Genomic DNA, 21,641 nt, shown 5'->3' on the forward strand with positions numbered 1-21,641 from the left:
GCTGGCCTTGAGGCTCTAGTGCCACATTCCAGCTTGTCCCAGCCATGAGGGGCCAAGACAGAGACCTGGTGGTGCTGCCAGGGTGGGAGCCAGCCCCAACCCCTTGGTGACTGGGCAAGACTGGGTGACCTCAGGCAACCACATGGGTGAAAAGGACCAAGCAGACTTTGCTCCAGGAAGCAGGCAAGAAGAAGGAGTAAGACAAGCCTCCATCTGGCCTGAAGTGCCCTATGCAGCCCAGGAGGCCAGGGACATGGCCACCAGTGGTCCCAGCACCCGAGGAACCCAGCACCAGCAACCAAGGGGGTACACCATCATGACTGGTCAGTCCCCAGGGAGGAGCAGGCAGGGGCCATACTATGCTGCCCAAGCTCATCTTCACCAGCTGTGGAGGAAGGCAAGGGGTTTACAGATGCATAGATTAGGCCAGAGTGAGTTGATCTAAACCAAGCTCTTCCTCCCCAGACTATGAGGCCAGCACTGGTAAGGGAATGGGGGGAGGCGCCCACCCGTCCCATCAACTTACAGACTGGCGCATGCAGTTGAGGCAATGAAGGGCAGGCGGGCAGGGGAAATGGTGGGAAAGAAAAAGAAAACATGAGCAAAAAAGAACGAAAACCCAAATGAAAAACCACACAACACAGAGTATATGCCAGCACCAAGGCGGGAGCCCCGGCAGCGCCTGCCACAGCCGGATGGCGCTGGCAGCTGGGCTCTCACTCGCCAGGACACACTGAAACAGAGGCATCGTCACAAGGGGTCACCACCAGTGCCCAGCATCTCCCATGGCCCTGCTGTGCCACCTGTACCAGGGCATCCACCAAGGTGGGCATCAATGGGCCCTTACAAGCTGACAGCTTCACTCCACTGCCTCCTCCCAGATGCACAGCCCGCAGCCACCAGAACCCAGGCTAAAGCTCCAGCTGGAATTCTCCCAGAGCCCTCAGCTCCAGTCCCATCAGTTTATCATCCTGGTAGACCTCTGAGCACACCAGGGTCAGGCGTAGGGCTTTCTGTAGGTCACTTTCCTCCCCACTGGGGAGCCCTTCCCAGAGCCACTCCAGCTGACTCTTGACTACTTAGGGAGACTGTAGCTGTTCCAGCACCATCCAGGTTGCCCTTTCCCATGCAAAATGTCCGTGCCCATGACAGCCACAGGCTGGTTGGTGCTGCAACCCCCAGGGGAGCCTCCCCAGGCTGGGACAGACTGCTATTTCCACCAGTCCTTGGCTGTAGCGCCTGCCCAGTACAATGCCCCCAAAAAGGCCTCTCTAGGTCCCCCCTGCCCCCAGGCTGGAGCACCTCCCCAGGGCCTCAGGGCGCCTCCCAAGTGTGGGAGTGCCCCAAGCACCGCCTTGCTGGGACTCACCTTCCTTCACAGGTATGGTCGGCTTCTTCTGCCGCAGCCCCAGGAGGATGAAGAAGAGCACCAGGGGGATGAAGATCTCGAAGGCCAGCACCCACTGGGGATGACACAGAGCAGAGGGAACAGGATGCTTAGGGACAGAACACAGCCACCTGGGAGAAGCACAGGTAGTACAGGGGTCCCCAGGCATTGGTGCAGTGCAGCACTGTGTCCACATATTGCAAATGGCTTGTGGCTCTGTCACAGCACAGCCAGTGGCAAACAGGTTCCTGGGCATCCCACAACCTCCTGCCTGCACCACCCTGCCCAGAGCACTGCAGGACAGGGCAGGGTACACAGAGGGGACGAATCTCTCCTCTAGCAGTGCAAACAGGCTGCCGGGGCTTGAGCTCAGCCTCAATAGTCCACCATAGCTGGAGCTGCCCAGGGAGAAGACCTGAAGTTCTGAAGGCTACTGCCCTCACAGCCTGGAGCAGCATGATGTCCCCTTGTCACCTGTGCCACTGTTGGATCTCACAAGGATCAACAGCTGAGTCCAACAGCAGAGTTCAGTTCAGCCAGGCCCTGGCACCAGCTCCAGGTGCAACTGGGCCATCCTGGTATCTGTTCCATGCCCTCCCAAAAGGCTCTGGCTGCAAGGAATTTCCACTGGCAGCGTATGGTAAATAACAGCAAATCCCCAGGAATTCCTGGCCACAGTGGCTCAGAAGTCCCAGCCAGGCTCTGTGCCCGGAGGCCCTGGGGATAAGCATCAGCATCTCCAACTATGGGCAGGAGCAAGCAGCCGGCACACTGCCAGCACAGCTGCTGCCACTTTACACTGGAGCGCCCAGAAATGGCACAGCCCCACTGCCCAGCAGCAGGGAACCACTGAAAGCTCGGAAACTGAGGCACAGGGTGAGGTGAGCCAACTTCGGCTCACTCCAGGGCCAGATCAGACCCAAGCCAACTGCTGAGACCCTGAAACTGCTGCCACCCATGGGCACAGCAGGGCCCAGCTCTACTGCTAGGAAGGTGCTTTCTACACCACCCACACTGACCTCCTCCCAGTGACCAGTGCCAATGGGCAAGCCCATGGAGAGGGAAGAACGGACTTTAATATGAAGGATGCAGCTGCCAACAGGGGACAGGGTCAGGCCCTGTGTCTCCAACATTGCCTCCATGCTGCCTCGCTCAGGGGCTGCCAACACTCTGTCAAGAAAGTCAGCGCAGCCCTAAATGGCAGTGAGCAGAGGGAGCCCTGCACCAAGGTCCCTGCCAGCAAATGGCCACAGTGCTACTTCTGTGGGATGAGCACAACTGCACCCATGGATGCTGCCCATGCTGCACTTGCCATGCCAGAGTTCCTGGTTTTGGAGAGGAAGAAGAGCTCAAGGAGATGGAAAATGCCCCCCAGGAGCAGCACCTGAGAACCATCATCTTTCTGATAACACCAGTCCCAGGGACAGTCCCTGGTGTCACTGTTCCCGCACAAGGCAGGATAGCAAGGGACACCCTGACACACACTGCTGTCCCGTGGCCCCTGCCCCACCCCCGCCTGTTTACCAGGCACACAACAGGGCCTCTGTGCCCAGGCACCAGGGGGACCATCCCCACACACCCATGCTGGCCTGTACCAGGCTCATGTGGGGACTGTCCTTGGTGGCAACAGCTTGTTGGAATCTAGTTGTTATTTATTTTTCTGACAAGGGTCATTGACTTTTGCTCATCTCCATCCCTAGAGATGTCCCTTGTCCCCACTCTTTGTCCCACATATCCCAGTGTCACAGCGGGCTGTCCCACACCTTTGGCACGGCGATGGGTAGACACGGTAGCTGATGGCTATCACCCAGGCTGCACCTCTAGGGCTGACCCTGCCCCTCTGGTCCCCAGGGGCACTGGCATGCAGCAGCGCCCAACGGAGCCTCAGACTTCCAGAGAGGCACCAGGCCGGGATACTTGCACAGCCTCGGGATGGTGAGGTCCCCACCTGCAGCTGCAAGACACTGGGGGGACATTTTGGGATTGTGTGAGGAAGCTAGGAGGAAAGGCCAGGATGCAAGCAGATGAGAAGGAAATGCTCCCCAGTAGGTAGGAAAGGGTCAAGGAGAGGAGAAGAGAGGGACCGGTGCCTGCCAGCAGCTGGCCATGAGTGCACCAGCTAGTCTGCCCTGCTCTGTCACCCGTCCCCTGCCCCTCTCCTCGCTTGACGAGGGCACAGGTGCAGGACTGAGGGTGGGACACTGGTCCCAGGAGCCCTTGTACCAGGTGACAATGGCTGTGGGGCCAGGGACAGCTCCTGGGTGGTGGCATTCTCTTCTCCCACATCCCCTGCCACATGTTCATTTCAGCCTAGTGGTATGTGAGCCAGATGAGGTCATAGGTGCTGTCCAGATTTGCACAAGTGCTGGGTGTCTCCCTGCCACCCTACAGACAATGGGGTAACTTGTCCCATGTTCGGCCCTGCCCTTGGTTGGAGGCAGGGGTGGTGGGGTCCTGCCCAATTCCCCCAGCAGAGAGGCAGAGCTGGGTGGGTGCTACAGTAGGGTGCTGGCCCCTGGCAGAGGCACATGTCTTTCCAGAAGCACTGGGACAGTGATTCAACGCCTGTGCCCATCCTCTGCCACACTGTCAGATGGGAGCGAGAGGCTGCTAGGAGGCCGAGCAGGAGGCAGCAGTGCCTGCTGTGACACACAGCTCCCACACAGCCAGGTCAAAAGGCCAGACAGGCATCACAGGACAGTGATGCAAACAGAGCAAACAGCCTGGCCCAGCACAATGGTGCCACCATGCCCACCCTCCAGCGACCACTGGGACAGCTGGGAGATGTGCTGGAGCCAGGGTCAGCACAGACATGGGTGTCAGGTCATGAACAACTGCACAACTCCACTGGTGTCCCCAGGATGTGGCAGCTCTCTTGTCCCAGTAGCCCAGGGGGCAGTCCTCATGGGGGCAGCCAGGCCAGGCAGAGGCAGCTTTTCCAGTCCAAGGCTGTCACCCAAAAGTCCACTCAGTTCCCCCCTGCCTGCCCCAGCAATGCCTGACACTCACAAGCCTCAGCCTCCAGCCACCATGGTGTGGGAGAGGGGCAGTCAGGGACTGGGCACCCCCATACTAAGACTCTCAAGCTGGCAACTCCAGCAACATCCCTGCTCCCCAAATCTGCCATGTCAAGCCCCCCTGCCCATATAGTGGCACCTGCAAGGGGGTTTATAGGCTCCAACACAGGTGAAGCAGCATCACACACAGCAGCCAAAATCCCTGTGTGTACCCCCCAGAGGACAGGGCAGGGTGTCTGCCTGTCCTCCTCGTGGGAGGAAGGAGCTGCTGCCTACTCCATGCCAGCCTTTCTGCCCATGCCAGTGCTGCCCACAGTGCCAGCAGGAACTGGCAATAGGTGCTGGCCTGCAGGAACCCTGAGGGACTAGGCTCTCAAGTCCTGCAGGATCCGACTTTTCCAATAGCATTTTAAGGCTGCAGAAATACCTTTAAATTTTCATGGCCCCACACTTTAATCACTGTTAGATGCCCACTTTTGCCCATAGCCAGAACGTAAAGGCCAGTAAAGCTGGGTCACTGGGAAAGATGAGCTCGAGAGCTCTGGGGCAAAAGAGGCCCCAGAATGCATGAGGCTGTGCCAAACTGCCCAGCTCCAGTGGAAATCTGACCATGGACTGATGGTCACCACCCAGGTGGGGCCTGAGAGGCTTCCTCAAGGTCACCTGACCGACAGGGACATACAAGGCCAGGTCCAGGGGCTGCCAACTCCCATCCTGCCAAGGCCTGGCAGCCCTCACCTCTGCCTCTGGTCACTTCCAGTTATGCCCATCTGTCCCACTACCCCCTGCCTCCAGCATGGACACATACCCACCCCTGACAGCCCTGGTAGAGCAGCCTGGGGTCCTGCCTTGGGGAGGCTGGAGGAGCAAGAAATTCCTGCGGGGGTTTGTCAACAGCTCTCCTGAGCTGAGGACCCAGGAACATCCACCACGGTCCTCCCCATTCCTGCAGCGCCAGCCAGGCACCTGTGTGCTGGGCCAAGAGGGCACATCATTGTCAGTGCCCTGTGCAAAGGCCACACAGCACTGGGACATGGCCACCCTCCCACTGGCACAAGGTGCCTGACCTGAGCACAAGGTCATGCCAGCAGCCAGTGTGGACGAAGGTGCACCCCGGCTGCTGTGCCAACAGGGACTCACAGAGACACTGATGGGCCACCACACACCTGCCAAACCCATGCTTCCCCTCCCCACACCTGCTGCAAACAACGAGAGGGCAAAGAGCACCCATAGCCAGGGCAGTACCCAACTGATTCCTGCTGTAGGATTCAGTACCAGCATCCTCCCAGCCCTGGCAGCAGGAGCTGGCAGGGCTACAGGCACAGGGTCCTAGGGACACTGCACCCCAGCAGAGGCAGTGTTACAGCCCCCCAGCACCCCAAATTTCAGCCTTTTGTTTTCTGGCAGCATCAGTTTCCCCCCAGCTCTCTGCCACCAGCCAGGGGGAAAGGACAAATCTGCCAGCTCCTGTGTGGAGGGTTTTCCGTCTTCAGGACAAAATGCAGAAGGCACAGATCCTGCATGAAGCAGAACAGCCACAATGCTATCAGCTCTCCCTATACCACTCATTCCAGGGCCCGTGCCTCCCACTGATGGGAGCCCCATCAGTGCACTGCAGCACCAAAACAGCACAGAATTGCTCCCACCATTACCCCAAAAGAGCCTTGACCTACCCACCAACCTTTCCCCAGGACCAAGCAAACTGGCAGCACACTTCCGCACTTCCGTCACTGGGAGCTCCAGCTGTGGCTGCCTGCCCATCCCAAATGAATGGATACAAAGAGCCTCAGGGCAGGAGGGTGAACACCCTGAACTGTGCCTGTGGTGACTTTTGAGAGAGCACCTGCTAATTTTAAATCCAACACAGGTTTAAACCAGATACCAAAGTCATGGGAGAGCCCATCCTTTAACAATTCCTGTCCCAACAGACTCAAGGCACAGCAATCCCCAGGGCTGCCATGGGTGCCCCCAAGGGACCCCACAGCCCGGACTTCTCTCTGCCAAGAGCCACCGATGCTGTTGTGCTCAGACCTCCACCATCCCAGGGTTATGCTCTGGGAAGAATAAAATCAGGGCCAAACCCCAGAGCAGTCCCTGGAACAGCTCAGCCACACTAGGCAAGGTCCAAAGCCACCATGGGCTGGGAACAAGGCACTACAGAGGTGCCACTAACCAGGGACAGTGCCTGGCCATGCTGCACGTCTCCCTGCACCCACCATCCACCCATAAGCGGCCTGGCCAAGTCTTCAGCTAAATAATGAATATTAATTATGAATAAATGAATAAAGTCTGCCTGTGAATATGAAAGTCTGTCTAAACTATGAATAAAGTCTGTCCCAAAACCATGGCTGTACCCTACTGCAATCCTGCTCCTGAATAGCCCCTGCTGCCAGGGACAATAGGGACACCCCCAGGCCACCAACACTCACAGGCAGAACACAGAACTGCTCCAGTTGTCAAGTCCCAGCCCAGAGCCCCCAGTCAAACCTGAGGTCTCCGCTTCCCACCCCACCCAGCAGCACTGGGTTTGCTACTCCACCTACTGCCAGGAGGGGAGCACATGGCAGCAAGGACTGACCCCAGGGGAGCTCCTGCAGCACTAGGATGGACCAAAAGGCAGCTGCTGTGCCCACACTCCCTCTCTGAGGCTGGGAGAAGCCCAGCAACCCCCAACTCTGCCTGCCCCTGGGTGAACACCAGGGGCAGCAGCTGCTCCAGTCCCCCAGCCTCTGGCTGCTGCAGTAAGATCACCCCAGTAGGAGCTGGTTTCTCATAGTGAAGCTTTCATCTGTGGCTATTGCCAGGACAGACTCGCACTGGGGAACCCACTGCTGAATGCCAGGCACAGCCACCACACAGGGCTTGGCTCTGCCCTGACCAGCCACCACTGGCAGCTCAGCCCAGCACTGCTCGAAGAGGGCAGAACTCCCCACAGCGTGGGCAGGATGATGGCCCCTGCACAGACCGGGGACACCAAGTGACTCTGGGATTCACACACAGCAGTAGCACAGGGAAGATGGTGACATACACAGGGCACGTGCATCCTCAGGGCACAGCTGACCTAGGGACTGCATCAAATCCATCCATGAGCACCCGCGGCACTGGGACCAGCTCTCGTCCTGGCTCACAGCTGGTCCCCTCCACTCACAGCATGGCTGGGTGGGCAAGGAGGGGCTGCTCCAAACCCTGCCACCCTGCCTGAAGCAGTGGCACTCCAACAACAGTCCATACACATGGAGGTGATGTGTCCTGGGCTCCTCATCCTCCTCCTCTGGCAACAGCTTCCTGCGCTGCGCCCCCACGCTGCCCACGGGGCTGGTAGGGAGGGTCACGGAGAAATGAGTCCCCAAAAGCTGTGTGCACCCCCACTCTGTAACCCCATGGCCATGGAAGCCAAGGCCTGGTCAGCCGGTGTGTGCCAGGGCCCAGCTGTGCCAGGCTGCTCATCCTTGCAGGCAAGGGTCCGGCATAGCCCCTGTCGTGGCCCTGCAACTCTGCTCAAGGTAAAGAGGGGAGATGACTCAGCCAAACAGCATCACCCCCCTCATCCATTTTGGGGGCACCGGGGCTGTCAGTGCAGGGAAACCTCCTGCAGCGCCAGGCTCATCCCTGCTCCTGTCACAGGACCCTCTGCTGCTCCGGTTACCGGGACACGAGGTCTGGGGCTGGCAACTGCCGGTGAGGAACAGCAGGTTCGGGCCTGCGGGATATTTGGGAAGGGAAAAGAAAAGCGATGCCAGCTTGCGAGCAGAAGCTCGTTCCCCTCCCCCACCGGCTAAAAATATCCGGCTCCCTCGGGCCGCGCACCCACCCCCTGCCCACAGTGCAGGATCCCACGGGGCGCTGATGGATGACCCCACATAGGGAGCCTGCGACAGGGCCCCAGCACGGTCGATGCCATCTAGCCCCTTCTGCCAGGCCGGGAGGGACACACACCAGCCCCCCCAGCCCCACGAAGCTGCCTTTTCTCCAGCCCAGGGAAGATAGGCGGCTCCGACCCACACATGGACTGAGAACCTATTTATACCCGGCGGGTATCTGGGCTCGGGGAGAGATCCCACTCCGGAGGAAGGGGGGGGGGGGGGGGACGGGGGGACGGACGGACGACATCCAGCCCCCCTCCTCCTGCAGTCGCCGGGACCAGGCGGCCTCACGGACACGACAGCGAGCGGGAGAGCCCCAACTGTTGCTGCCACACAGGGGCCCGGGGGCGCGCCGGGCCGGAGGATTTGTGCACGGGCGGCCCGAGGCAGGCGGACACCGCCGGGCCGAGGGGCTGGGGAGACCCTCCGGCACCACTTTCGCGCGGGGCCCGGCCTCGCCCCTCGGGGCTGCAGGGCCCCCCCACCCCCGCTCACCGGGCTGCGCCGCTTCAGCGTCACGTTCTTCCAGAGCAGAAGATGGAGCTGATGCAGGAACCCCATGATCGGGTCGGGTCGGGCCGGCCCCGCCGAAAGGCCGCGCCGCGCTCAGCTCCGCGGTCACCCGCCGCCCACCGCCATCCCCTCCCAGCCGGCGTCTACTGCTGGCCGTAGGTTGCGAGGAAGCGGAGCGGCCTCGGCCCAGGCCCGGCTCCGCCGCACCCACCCCGACCCTGCGCAGCACCAGCACCACCCCCGGCCCGCGGCGGCCGCCCCTTAAAGGCACCGCCCGCTCCGCCCGCACGGCGGAGCTCGGCACAGCTCGGCACAGCCCGGGCCCGACTCATCCCGGCAACAGTGGCCCCGGTGTTGACTGTACAAAGCGAGGATGCTGCCCCAGTGGCCGGGAAATCCTCGCTCCCCTCGAGCCGCCGCCCTCCCGCCCCTCAGCCATACACAGATCGCCTCCCCCAGGACAGGAAGGAGTAGCCCGTGGCTTCGGGACCTGTGTACCAGAGTGCCACGGCTCTCCCTCCTCTTGGATGCTGCCCACCCTGCTCCTGCCTGACCTGTCCCACAGGCATGTGCTGGGGCGTCCACGGGTGTTTTTGGAGGGGTCAACCTGCTGCCACATCTGTCTCCTGTCAGCTCTGAACCCGGGGCTGGATGCCCTCAGCAGTAAGGACTGAACCTGGCCAGCTTCTCCTCCTTAATCCCATCCACTCTTCTTCCGTCCATCCTTTCTCCTGCCATTCATTCATCCATCCTTCCTCTTATCCATATTTCCTTACATCTGTCCATCTATCCTCCCATCTATCCTTCCTGCCATCCTCCCTTCCACCCTTTCTTCTTTCTTTTCCTCCTTCCTGCCATCTTTTCCTCTTTCCATCTGGCCTTGCTTTCATCCATTCCCCCATCCTTCTTTCCCTCCATTTTCCTGTCCCTCTGGTTCTCTCCGTTTCCCATCTGTCCCTCCCTCTTCTTGCTCTCCCTCAGCCATCTCTCCCCCTTCCCTCTCCTTTCCTCCAGCTCTCTGTAACCATCTCATTCTCCATGTTCTTTGTGGGCCAAGCGTAGCCAGGAGCAGTGAATCCCTCTCTGGCTGCACCAGCCCCAGTGGTGCTGCCAAGGGTGCCAGTGCTCAGGGCAGGCCCTTTGGCAGCTGCCTGGGGCTAACAAAAGCTCCCCTTGTCCAACACAAAGCAGTATTATTCCCCAAACTTCTGGGCAAAACACTGCTGAGGTCCAGGAGGACAAAGGATGCCTGGTGATGTGGTGGTGGAGAGGCTCTGTGTGCCCAGCTCCGTGCTCTGGTGAGGGCGATTGGTTTGTGAGGGTTGCTGGGTGCGTGGGCAGGGCTACGGGCAGCAGAGATGCCCAGAATTGAGGGGAGCTGGGCTTTTACTGGGTCCCTGGGGAAGGAGGGATGCAGTCACCCTAGACTCCTCACAAAGAATTGTGCATGGTATGCCCACAGCCCACACAAGGAGCATCTCCAAGCCCCTGTCCTGCAGCAGAGTGGGTCCCAGCTTGGAGGGGCACAATGGGGGGGACCCATGGGTGGGTCAAAGCCCTGACCTGGGCCTCCTGCACCTTCTCTCCTGCTGCCCCTGGATGCGTCTTGGGGAGCTTCACAGCTGCTCTTCTGTTTGGCTTGGCCATGGAAGCCCCAAGAAGCCAGCAAGAGACAGACCGAGCAGTGTACCACGGGGCAGCACAGTCCTGGAGACACTGTGGCAAAAATCCTGCAAGGACCCAGGGCCTGAAGCCCAAGGCCCAACCCCTCCCTGGTCTAGAAACTCCAAAAACCTTGTGGCCCATCTCCTCCATGGACAAAGGGTCCTGAAAACTCGGGAACATGGAGCCCTGGGCACCTCTCAGGGGACTTCCTTGTGGGGTCGCCAAGCTCCTGTCTCTGTATGAAGTCATCAGCAGATGGCAGTACCCACACACATACATCTCTCTGCTCTGTGCTGGTGCTGTCCAGCATTCCTGATGGTCTCATGGTCTGGCCCCTGGCCTTGGTCTCTGCCCAACCTACCCAGGCAGCACTGGCCCTGGCTCCCTGCCCGGCTCAGAGCCATGTCTCTTGGGCCACAGGGTCAGGATGTTTGGATCCACTAGCTGCAAGTCCTCCCAGGGCATTGTCCCTGCACACAGGGTGTCCTGGGGCAGCACCCGCCCATGACAGCAATAAGGTGCCAAGGAAAAGCTCCCTGCTGCTCTACCATCCTGAATACCCTACGGAAATGCTGTCTCCAGTGCTGTCCTCCATGGAGGGGAATGGCCCCAGCCCATGTGGCCCTGGGTTCTCAAGCTATGGGGCAGCAGCAGGATGATGCTGAATGCTCCAGCCAGGCAGAGACTACTGCCCACAGACAGCAAGGCTAGGGGCAGGCAAGGCTCGGAATGGTGCCCTGGGAACAGACTGTAATATCTGGGCTCTCAATCATGCAGGGGAAGAAATGCAGAAAAGGAGTGAGAAAAGATGACAGGAAATGGACATGGCTGCAGAAGAAGGAACACCCTCCCTTGCGGCTGCAGTTGGCCTTTGAGGGCTCCTGGGGTGTCACTGAAACCACAGAGCCCTGCTATACTGTGGCATGCTGGCACGGCATTGTGCCCAACAGGGATCCCAAGAGGCTGACAGCCACCAGGAATGAGAGTACAGATCCCAGGGGCACTGGAGCAGCCTAAGAACCCCCAGGGAGCAGTTTGGAGCCCTGTTCCTAGCTCCATGTGTGCCAAGGCATAGAGCATACCCTTACCAGCCTCAGGGACAGTGCTGCACACCTTGATGCTCCTCTCCTTGCCTCTGCCTCAGCTTCCCCATCTCATTTTGCCTACCAAGGCTTTCATGGAGACTTGGGTCCTGAACAGCAATGCCAGCAAAGGACAAAACTGAGCCAGATAGGGAGCAGGGCAAAACTGGGGCAGGGGCAGAGAAAGCAGCTCTCCGTGTACACACTGCTGAGGCCTGCTTCCCCTTTTGGCAGGAAACATCCTGGACAGGACAGTGCCCAGAGCTCAGTGGCACTTTGAGGCTGTTAGCTGACGGTTTCAGGATGAGTCAGTGGGAGTTGATATCCTGTTTGCAACTAAGCTGCGGGTGGCAGATGGGTGGCACCTCATCAAGGCTGAGGGCACCTACCCAGCCACAGGGCACCCACCTTGTTCTGGGCCATGCACCCGCTATGGGGTGCCCATTTGCCAGAAGGTACCCACCCAACGATGGGGCACCCACCCAGTCACAGGGTACCCACCCCCCAGCATAGTGCAGGGGAAGTGCTGGGAGCGGGGTGTGCCAGCTGACACATGGGGCAGGAAGGAGCTGCTGTGGGGCTGGGACAAGGCAAAACTGAAAAAAGAGGAAGCCCTCGAGTGCCCCAGCCCAGTCCAGCAGCACCCAGGCAGACAAATCTGACACTTCGCACACCTCCATCACAGTAAGTCTGAGTCCAACATTACTGACCGCTGAGGGGAGAGGGGCTGAGAAATAGGGTGGCCCCTGCCACTGCTAGAGCAGGGGTTTTCCTTTCAGAGCATCCCCAGAATGGGGGCAACATCCCCAAAACAGAAGCAACATTCCTGCTGCTGGGGACAGAGACCTGCAGCACTGATGCAGTGCAGGGAACCAGCAAAGCTTTCCCAGCCCTTTCTGCTTCCCATGCCAGATTTGTCTGGAGCTTAAACCTAACTCATGCATTTTAGCAGGACAAATGGAGTGGGCCAGGGTGGGGAAAGGATTTTTTTTGCAGCCAAGCTGAAGTGCTGCGGTGGGTGGGAAAGTAGGACACTGCTTTCCAGGAGACCCCAATACTGGAGGCACTGGCTCAGCCCCAGCTGGCAACAGGGCTCAGGCAGCCCACATGTTTCCAGAGGTTTCCACAAAAGGAGAAACCACCTGTGGTGCTGAATGCTCTGAGCCCTGCAGTGGGACCAGCTCTCCAGAGGGGGCTTAAGCTGATGGCTGGTCCCCAGTGCAGCCAACCATCTCCCTGTCCTCCTCCGCCACTGCTCTGCTCCCAGCAGTGCTGCTGGTTAAGCCACAGAAGCCTGAGGCAGGCGGATGGGTATCCTGGCAGGGTGAGCATCCCACAGCTGGGGGGCCCATGTGCCTACAAGCTGAGCCCCACCAGTGGCAGCCCCAAGCGCTGCACTGTCCTCCCTGCTCTCACTGTCCTCCCTCCCCTCTGTGTCCACACAGCGGGGCACTGGCCATCTCTGACATCCTAAATATAAAATGTGAGTGTTTGGGCCCCAGCCTGCTAGGGCTCCTGATACCCTTAGGGACTGGGGAGTGCACCCTGACCTGGGGAGGGCACCTGGAGCCTGGGAATTTCCTTGCCATTGTCACAGGAGAATGCTGGGGTGAGTGGGCACTTCTTGAGCAAGACATTGCCAAACTTGGCCCTCTTCAGAGTTTTGGACTTCAGAGTCAGTCACCCCATTTTGCAGCTAAAGTGTCACCATGGGGCTATTCAGGTGGGACTGGGACATTCCCTCTTGTTCTTTGGTGCACAGCAGTGGCAAGGCTGGCTGCATATCAGGTTTGACCTATTCTGGGCAAAGCAAGAAGGACTGAGACTGTGGTTGTGTGTCAGGTGGGGAAACTGAGGCACAGAGCAAGCAAGGACTGCCTGTAGTGGGGCCAGCCAGGCAGAGCAGAGGGGCATAGGTGGCTACTTCCCATCAACTCTGCACCTCCTAGCAGCATTTGTGCTCCCCCAAAGATCACAAGGGACTACAGGAGCATGCACAAAGGCCACCCTGGGGCGACACCACGTGCATGGGGAACTCTGTGGCACAGGGTCCTGGGGTGATGCTGAGGCCCAGGCTTCATGAAGAAGTCCTTTCTCTGGCCCCTCTGGCCACAATACCTCCCCATCACCCCTCGTCCCTGGCAAGTCAAGCTGATGGTCCTCAGGGACCTCTCCTCTCTCACAGGTGTCAGCTCTGTCACCCGATGAGGTGACAGCCAACCCACCAGCATGCCCTGGGCATTGCCGCTGCGATGGTCACCATGGGGACGGCTCGGTGTGAAAGCCTTGGTCACTGCTGCGGTGTTTGTAACCACCCTCTGGAACCTGAGGTTCTTCCTCAACCCCTCCAAGGGCTCTGGAGAAGACTCTAAACACAGGGAGCCATTGGTGATCCTAGTGTGGGAATGGCCCTCCAAGGAGGTCCCCAATGTCAGCAGAGATGTGTGCCATGAGCTGTACAGCATCACAGGCTGCCAGCTCACCACAGAGCGGCAGCTCCTGCACCAGGCCAATGTGGTGGTGTTCCCCCATTCCAGGCTCCAGCCTGGCCGGGACAAACTACCCAAGGAGAGGCTGCCAGGGCAGAACTGGGTGTGGGTTTCCCTGGAGTCCCCCTCCAACACTAGAGCTCTAGAGGCATGGAACAAGACCTTCAACTGGGTGATGACCTACAGACAGGATTCGGACATCTTCATCCCCTATGGCAAGCTTGTGCCCAACCGGTCAGCCACTGTGAACATCCCTGCAAAGACCAACTTGGTGTCCTGGGTTATCAGCAACTACCACAGGACTCAGAAAAGAGCTGAAGTCTACAAAAACCTCTCCAGGTTCCTCCATGTGAATATATATGGGAAAGCAAACAACAAGCCCCTCTGCAAGGACTGCCTCTTGTCAACAATATCCAAGTCCAAGTTCTACCTGGCCTTTGAGAACTCCATCCACCGGGACTACATCACAGAGAAACTCTGGAGGAACTCACTGCTGGCCGGCACCGTGCCTGTGGTGCTGGGGCCACCCAGGGCCAACTATGAGCAGTTTGTTCCTGCAGACTCCTTCATCCATGTCAACGACTTTGGCTCCCTGGAGGAGCTGGCCACTTTCCTGAGGACCATGAACTCCAGCCGCTACCGGCAGTTCTTTGCCTGGCAGAGGAGGTTCAGTGTGAAACTCTACACTGACTGGAGGGAGCGGATCTGTGCCATTTGCACGGCCTATCCCCGCCTGCCCCATGGCCACCTCTATCCTGACCTGCAGAGCTGGTTCAACTCCTAGTGTGTGCTGGGACCCTTGGGATGAATGCAGGCAGGGGTGGGAGGTGCTTGAGGCACCCACCTGCACACGGGATGTGAAGCAAGGACAGGAGCCCCCACTCTCCTCCTAACCCAGCTGTTGTCACGCTTCGAGCAACTCCCTATGACTTCATTTCTTGTGAAACGGGACTTATCACCCCAACCTAACACTGAACACATTGGCAGGGTGCTGGCAGGATCAGAAGGTGCTTTGGAAATAAATGGCACAGTGCTGCTGAGGCTGTGCATGTGGTGTGGGCAGGGCAGGGGGGTGGTGGGTGGCTCAGGGCTCCCCAACCTTTCCCTGTGATCCTCAATGTCCCCCCAGCACCTGCCGAGTGCCAAAGTCCTGTCAGCAGAGGCCCTGTGGTGACATTTGTGGCTGGGCTGGAGGAACGAGCGTCAGCCCAGGGGGGTCCATTACCCCATGGCCAGGGAGGAAGGACAGCATCTGCTGCCCCTCTTCCTGGCAACACCCATTTCCTGTCCCCCACCCCTGGGCCATGGGTGCCACTGTGCCAGTGAGGAGCCACAAGACAGCGGATGCTTTCAGAGCAATCTCAGTGCTGCCAGGCAGTCAGAGGGACACTGTCACTCCCTCCCTGATGTGACAGGAAGCCAGTGAGCTGACAGCCTCTGGAGGCTTGCACAACCCTGAAGCAAAGCCAGTCTTGCGGGCAACTTGAACATGCACACATTGCACTGAGGAAACCCTGCACACCTGGCACAGAGGGCACCCTGCACCACGGGCATTCCAAGAGGAAGTACCCATCTGGGATCAGTGGTGCTGTCGGGGCTAAATGACAAGGCAATGAGTAAGACATGACTGCTCCATCTGTGCCTTGCTCTTTGCCCCTCTACTCAGTGCCATCAACTCCCTTGATATAAACAATTCTTTTTGGCACAAGCTTCCTTTCCAGTTTTCTTCCTGTGGCCCAGAAGTCACCAAACGCCATCTCTACCACCCTGCAAGCTGCTGGGTGCCCAGGACTGAGAGTCAGCAGAGGGGACATCCCTTCCCTGGCACAGCCCTGGTGAGGTGGCAGCTGGATGGGCACACTGTGCTTTTCTGACTTCTGTGGTTTCCGATTTCCGCTCTGATCTCTGGGTCAACCAGAAGCAGAGCGGAACAGGAGGGGCTGTGGGTGCCCACAGACAGATGCTGGGTACTCATGGGCAGGGGGTGCCAGGGTAGCAGGATGTGGGGGTCCCATGGTGGGCTGCAGCTCTTGTATGGCTGCACGAAGAAAACCAGATAGTGGAAATGTGGAGCAAACCTTTGGGAGATTACATCTGTCTCATATTTCTGCTCCTGACCCTGACAGCTTCCTGCACCCTTTAAGTGCCAGGCAGCACTGGGCAGCAGCAACAGGGGGCAGTTTCTGATGGATGCCACACATGGCTGGGCCTCTTGCCTGTGGGCAGTCAAGTAGGAGGCTCTGGGGAGGAAGCAGGGATACAGAGGGGCCCGGTCCCATAAGGCTGGAATCTAGCCCAGCCCAGCCCTTTGCAGGGTCTCAAGGTGCCCTATGAGCAGCTGCCTTTGTTGCCCCTATTCCAGGCAGCCCTAGAGAGCAAAGCCCCAGCTACCACCCCATCAAGCTGAAAAAACAGGGCTTTCCAGAAGTTTCCCTACGGGCTTGGTTGGGGAAGGGGCCTTGAGAGAATGGACTGGGGGCAAGCCAACTGAGTGTGGTGGGAAAAAGTGAAGGGTCATCCCCCAGACATCCCCACTCCCACCAGCTCAGCTCCCAGTGCCCAATGGACCTGCATGGCTGGGTTGTTATCATTCCACCACAGACTGCCTCAGCGGGACCACACATATGGGAGCATCCATCTCTCCCCTGTCAGCACCACACTACAATGAGGAGAGCCCCAGCTTTCCAGACCTCTTCACTTCCCACCCTGCTACATCCTTCTTAGTCCTTCTCTGTCCCTGGCAGCTGCTGGAGCAGTCTGCAAGTAAGCGCACACTGCTTCCAACCTTCCCAGAAGCAGTTACAGCAAACAGCAATTTGAACTGAGTGGAAGATGACCCCCTCCACTTTGAGGGGCAACAGCCCTGAAAAGCTGGTACCACTCCAGGGCCAAGCTGCCACCAGTCGTGGAGGGAGGCCAAGCTGCAGGCAGCCAAGAACTGAATGTTGCTGGCATGATGGGGACATGTCCACTTCCTTAGGGTACCTTGCTCCAGCCCTGCTGGGCCCCTGCATGGAGCCAACCCTCAACTGTGGGCTGCAGGAGCAGGGATGCAAGGAAGGCGAGGAAAGGGTTAACTCATTCTTGCCTCAAAGAACTCTGAGGTTTATTTCACTGCCAGAGGGAATGTGATTAAGAACAAAAAATATAAAAATCATCAGTAACTACAGCAGGCTGGAAGGCATGGGGTGCAAGCAGCATGGATAGGGTGGTGTAGGCCCCCTGGGCTGGGCCCTCCAGGGAAAGGTGGTCTCTGGGCAGCTGGGTTGGGGGACAGTGGCTGGAGAGCAGGGGGGGCCTGGGGGTGATGCTGGGCACAAAGCACTGGGGAGGACCCCCCCATCCCAAACAAGCCTTATCCGCTGCCCCACAGAGCAGTGAAGCTCTCTTGTGCCACAGAGTGAGGGGTGGTGGAGGGCTCACCTTCTCCCCTTGCCCCAGCCCTTGGCTCATCCTGGCCACCCAGGAGGGTGGGCAGAGCCACCAGAGCCATTGGCCCTAGGCACGGCACCCCAGCCCTTCTCTACATGACAGGGTGGAAGGAGACACCTGGGAAACTAGATCACTACAAAATTTTTTTCTTTTTAAAAACTACAACCAAAAACCTTTAAAAAAAAATAAAACCACCACCTCCCCCCACCCTTCCCAAAATCTAAAAAATATTTTTTTCTGCGTCTCGCAGGAGAGTGGCTGGGCTGGGGCCAGGCATGGGCTCAAGAGCCCTGGGCACATGTGGCTTCAGAGGATGCAATGGGGCAGGAGGAGCTGGCCCCAGGAGAGGTCAGGAAGGGGCCAATGCTGCTGGGACCAGTAAGCTCACATAACAGGGAAGGGCTGGGAGAATCTGCAGAGAGCAGGCACCATCCCTGGGTCAGGCTCTCAGCCCCTCCCACCCCAAAAGCCACACACATCAGCCCAGCGAGCAGAAGCAGGGCTATGCCTGTGTTAGCCAAAGGCAAGGGGGGCTGCCTCAGAGCACCAGACCACCTGCAGTGAGCCCACAGCCCCTGGTTCAGTGGCCGCTGTTACTCATGGAGAGCCCAGGCTGCAGCGCTTGTGGGAACATCTCAGCTTTGTGGAAGGTCGGCATGTAGACAGGAGGGGAGGGTGCCAGGCTATAGCCCTGGGACGTCACTGGGATGGGCAGAGTGGAGGGCACCAGGGGCTGGTTCATGTCATACATCATCCCCTCTGCCTCATTGCCGTAGGGCAGCAGCAGCCGTTTGCCTTTCTGACGCCGGTTGCAGAACCAGACCCGGACCACCTGTGGGAAGGGAGACAGAGAAGGGTGAGGGGGTGACGCAGGCACAGCATGAGGGTGACAAGGAGACCTTTCTGCTGGTAGCATCTCCACAGCACCCCAACCTGCCAGTGCAGCCCTCTCCCTGTCACAACTCCTTGCTAAGCACAGCTCAAACTTCAGCCATGACCACTTTCCCACTGCTTCCAGAGTTGAGAGATAACAAAAGTGGCAAATGTTGAATAGGAAAGAAGATAACAAATCAAAAGAAAGGCTCCTCTCCAAAGGCTGGTAGCATAGCCAGATGAAGCCAGTACACAAACTTGTGCATTGTTAGTGGGTTGTGGTTTGTCTCTTCTGCAGCATTTCCACTTCAGAAGAAAAACATTGTAACTATCCATGTGGGTTCTTGGGATCAAAAATCAACTTCTTCGGAGATGAATTAGTATCAAAGGATTACTTTTATCAGATTACTTTAACATATTTATGTACATATACACAAACACAGATGCCTGTAGTTGGGTCTGGGAACTATTTTTCTCTCTCTTAAATTTTAAATGTTCAATCTGTGAACAAAAGTCTTCTCTGGAACCAAGTGGGTTTTTCTTTTTCATATTGATGAGCTATATATATCTCCTAATTGTCTGGCACAGCTAAAGGGCAGTTGTTTACATCTCTTCATGTGTATTTCATTTTTGCTCTGAGCTGAAGTATCAAACTGTCAGGGGCTCAAGAGCTGGCATTGTTAGGGCACCCATCCTCCCCACCCTCTCAACCTACATCTTTATCCAGGTTGAGGTCCTCAGCGATCTGGGAGATCTCCTGGGGACTGGGCTTCACACACTTGCGGAAGAAGCTCTCCAGTGTTCCTTTCACATTGGTCTCGATGCTGGTCCTGCGTTTTCTCTTCCGGGCTTGGGCTAGTACTTGCTCTGCATTGCACATCTGGGAATGAGAGAAGGAGTATGTTTTGTTACCAGGTGGAAGAGTCTCCACCAGGCTTGGAATACATGTGTAGCTGGCTGCAGAGCTTGGGGCACACATTGTGTCCCTGTGACTCTCCACTGAGCATCATTCCACTGTGACTGGGGCCATTACCAGTGTCCCAGCACTGCCAGCAGTGAGGCTGACACATCTTTCTGCATCCCCCCCAGGTTCCCCAGGGAGGGCAAGCCACACAATCTGTCTATCTGAGATTACAGCAGGACCTGGCTACTCAAAATGGGAGCTGTCACAATCACGTGTCTGCAGGGGGGTTGGGCTTCCTCCCCCAGCCTGACAGAAGGTGATACCCAGTGGTTTGCCCTCAAGCCAGACTCAGGCCATGCAGCAAGATGGTGCTATGGCACAAGATGCCTTCTGTTCCCCTCTTCTCTCCCTGAAAGCACGTGGGAGAGGGAGGAGAATCTGTGGCTCAGGGCTTGCAGGTACCCGGCTCCCAGCCCCCTCAGCCCTGCACCTCTTGCATGTTGTCCGTGTTCTCCGCCTCATTGAGCCAGCGCTGCAGCAGTGGCTTTAGCTTGCACATGTTCTTGAAGCTGAGCTGGAGTGCTTCAAAGCGGCAGATGGTTGTCTGGCTGAACATCTTCCCTGCACGGCCAAGGCAGGCAGGGCATTACACACCACACAGCTTCCCTCGCCAGCAGCATCCCAGGATCACCACCCCCCCCCAAGCTTGCCCTGTTCCTGGGAGACCAGGAAAGGCATTCTCCCTCTTCCTTCAACAGGGATTCAAAGCCCTGAAATAGTGTCAATAAGCAACTGTAGCTATTTTACACCAGTTCCCTGTGAGCTCGAAACTTCTCACCGCAGATCTGGAGATACTCCTCCAGGAGCCCCGGGACTGGGGATTGATGCCTCCTTTGCAGGTCGTTAAAGAGTAGAAATCATTATGCCAAGTAATTTCAAATTCCTCGCGGGCCTCTCCCTCCCCACCACCACCCCCCGACCCCTCACCGTAGAGGGTGCCCAGCGCCAGCCCCACGTCAGCCTGGGTGAAGCCCAGCATGATGCGCTTGTGCTTGAGGTCCTTGGCGAACTGCTCCAGCTCTCCTGAGGTTGGCGCATCCTGGCAAGGGCAGAAAGACACTGAGAAGGGACAACTCACGCCCAGGGTCCAGGGTCTGTTGGGGTCCCCGAAGGACAGCGGCAGGAGGTCTCGGCTGAGCCCTCGAGCACTGACACCGACCAGGCTCACACAGGACCCACCCCGACGGTGCACACTGCTCATCTCGACCCAATATGGCGCGGCAGCGGCCAAGGGTAGCACAAGGGCACCAAGAGCTCCTGCTCTGCCTCAACGCGCCTTGGAAATGTTCCCTTTGTCCTCTGGCTCGCCCCCTTTTGACCTGGCCAGAGGCAGCACCAATGATCACATTGGCCGAGTCCGAGGTTTGCCCGATTCTCACTCATCCCACGACACCGGCACACGGGGACGTTCAGTTCTCCCGTGGCATGGGCCACTTCCCCATGGCTCTCGGGTTGAGGCAGCGCCGCACCAGGCTCTCTCCCGCCTGCGTTCGGAGCAGGGAAGACTCCCGCGAAGAGAGGGACAAAAGCTCCCCTGAGCCGCGTTAAATTTAAGCGCCTCTTGGCTACCAGCCGGCTCTTCCGTTCTGGCAAGCGGCTACCCAGGCTCTTTCCACCTTCCTGCCGCGCAGCCTTCAGCCTCTACGGGGTCATTATGAAACTTTTACCCAATTTACACGTTTTCAGCGGGGTTCCGGGTTTTTCAGGAGTTTTTCCTGTAACCGAGCCACGGCTATTAGTTTCCGGCGGGCGTATAATCGGCACCGATAAACTCAAGAGCATCCCTCCCATGGAGGAGGGATGCCGTCCCAGATCACCGACCCACAGCTAGAAAATGCCATTCATGACCACATCCCACCCAGAGCGGCCGGTTGCGGCCCGAGGACACACACGTATCGATCGTGGCGTGGGACCTCCCGCAGCTTCGACCCGCTGGCGGCAGTGCGAATCCTCCCAAACCCGTCAGGGACCAGCCCGAGGCATCGGCCGCCGCTGCTCCCCCCGGGGCGGGATGACACGTCAACATTGAAAAATACTAAAAACTAGCCCAAACCACAAATTTAGTCGTGCCGGGAACCAGCCCTGCTGCTCCCGTCTTTTTTCCACCCTCATCTCCGGGCTGTCTCTGCCCTAGCAAACTTCAGTGCCCGTGGACCTCCGGGAGCGGCGGCCGGGGACGCAGCCGACCGAAGGGGTCTGAGGGGGCTGGCCAGGAGCGCTCGGTGACCTCGCTGCGCTGCCCTTTGACATCCCTACCCGGGACGGCCCCGCCGCATAGCGTACGGGAAGCTGCTCTCCCGAGTTCCCCAAACTCCCTATCTTACCCCAAAGCAGCCTCCCCAAGGCTCTCCTCCTG

The 21,641-nt window shown here is 58.3% G+C and overlaps 3 protein-coding genes across 9 annotated transcripts in view; 1 reads left to right on the plus strand and 2 right to left on the minus strand.

The window, feature by feature from the left end:
• The window catches only part of ABCA2 (ATP binding cassette subfamily A member 2), a 34,497-nt gene extending 25,469 nt beyond the window's left edge, over positions 1-9,028 (minus strand). For 3 of the 5 annotated variants that reach the window (XM_038156005.1, XM_038156007.1, XM_038156004.1), the window contains exons 1-3: positions 8,763-9,028; positions 1,370-1,463; positions 1,205-1,207 (exon numbers count right to left, since the gene is read on the minus strand). In XM_038156005.1, coding sequence (XP_038011933.1) covers positions 1,205-1,207; positions 1,370-1,463; positions 8,763-8,828 — 163 coding nt within the window. In that variant the 5' untranslated portion in view covers positions 8,829-9,028. The remainder of the gene's footprint in view (positions 1-1,204; positions 1,208-1,369; positions 1,464-8,762) is intronic. The other 2 variants (XM_038156009.1, XM_038156006.1) reach the window with 1 other exon arrangement.
• A 2,924-nt stretch (positions 9,029-11,952) lies between these two features.
• Positions 11,953-16,913, plus strand: FUT7 (fucosyltransferase 7). 2 transcript variants are annotated; one of them, XM_038156681.1, is made up of 2 exons: positions 11,953-12,211; positions 13,693-16,913. In XM_038156681.1, the coding sequence occupies exon 2, from the start codon at positions 13,757-13,759 to the stop codon at positions 14,798-14,800; it is 1,044 nt and encodes a 347-aa protein (XP_038012609.1). In that variant the 5' UTR covers positions 11,953-12,211; positions 13,693-13,756; the 3' UTR covers positions 14,801-16,913. The 2 variants fall into 2 exon arrangements, with proteins under 2 accessions (XP_038012609.1, XP_038012607.1); XM_038156679.1 differs by having other exon boundaries at positions 11,955-12,211; positions 13,713-16,913.
• Positions 16,908-21,535, minus strand: LOC119709218 (POU domain, class 5, transcription factor 3). Of its 2 annotated transcripts, XM_038156683.1 has the most exons (5): positions 20,665-21,535; positions 20,213-20,324; positions 19,716-19,846; positions 19,037-19,201; positions 16,908-18,280 (listed from the first exon to the last, which is right to left on the minus strand). In XM_038156683.1, exons 2-5 carry the CDS (start codon positions 20,262-20,264, stop codon positions 18,029-18,031), a joined length of 600 nt encoding a protein of 199 aa, XP_038012611.1. In that variant the 5' UTR covers positions 20,265-20,324; positions 20,665-21,535; the 3' UTR covers positions 16,908-18,028. The 2 variants fall into 2 exon arrangements, with proteins under 2 accessions (XP_038012611.1, XP_038012610.1); XM_038156682.1 differs by having other exon boundaries at positions 20,213-21,535.
• Between the last annotated feature and the right edge of the window lie 106 nt (positions 21,536-21,641).

Source organism: Motacilla alba, chromosome 17 (assembly GCF_015832195.1).
Source record: "Motacilla alba alba isolate MOTALB_02 chromosome 17, Motacilla_alba_V1.0_pri, whole genome shotgun sequence".
In the NCBI taxonomy this organism is placed as follows: domain Eukaryota; kingdom Metazoa; phylum Chordata; class Aves; order Passeriformes; family Motacillidae; genus Motacilla; species Motacilla alba.

Bases quoted from the DNA above. Each gene is read 5' to 3' on its own strand.
- FUT7 (XM_038156681.1), top strand. From the start codon at position 13,757: ATGCCCTGGGCATTGCCGCTGCGATGGTCACCATGGGGACGGCTCGGT.
- LOC119709218 (XM_038156682.1), bottom strand. From the start codon at position 20,486: ATGAGCAGTGTGCACCGTCGGGGTGGGTCCTGTGTGAGCCTGGTCGGT. The intron at 19,202-19,715 runs GTGCAGGGCTGA...TCTCATTCCCAG, and splicing joins ACACGGACAACATGCAAGAG to ATGTGCAATGCAGAGCAAGT. The intron at 18,281-19,036 runs GTAGGTTGAGAG...CCCTTCCCACAG, and splicing joins ACCTCAACCTGGATAAAGAT to GTGGTCCGGGTCTGGTTCTG.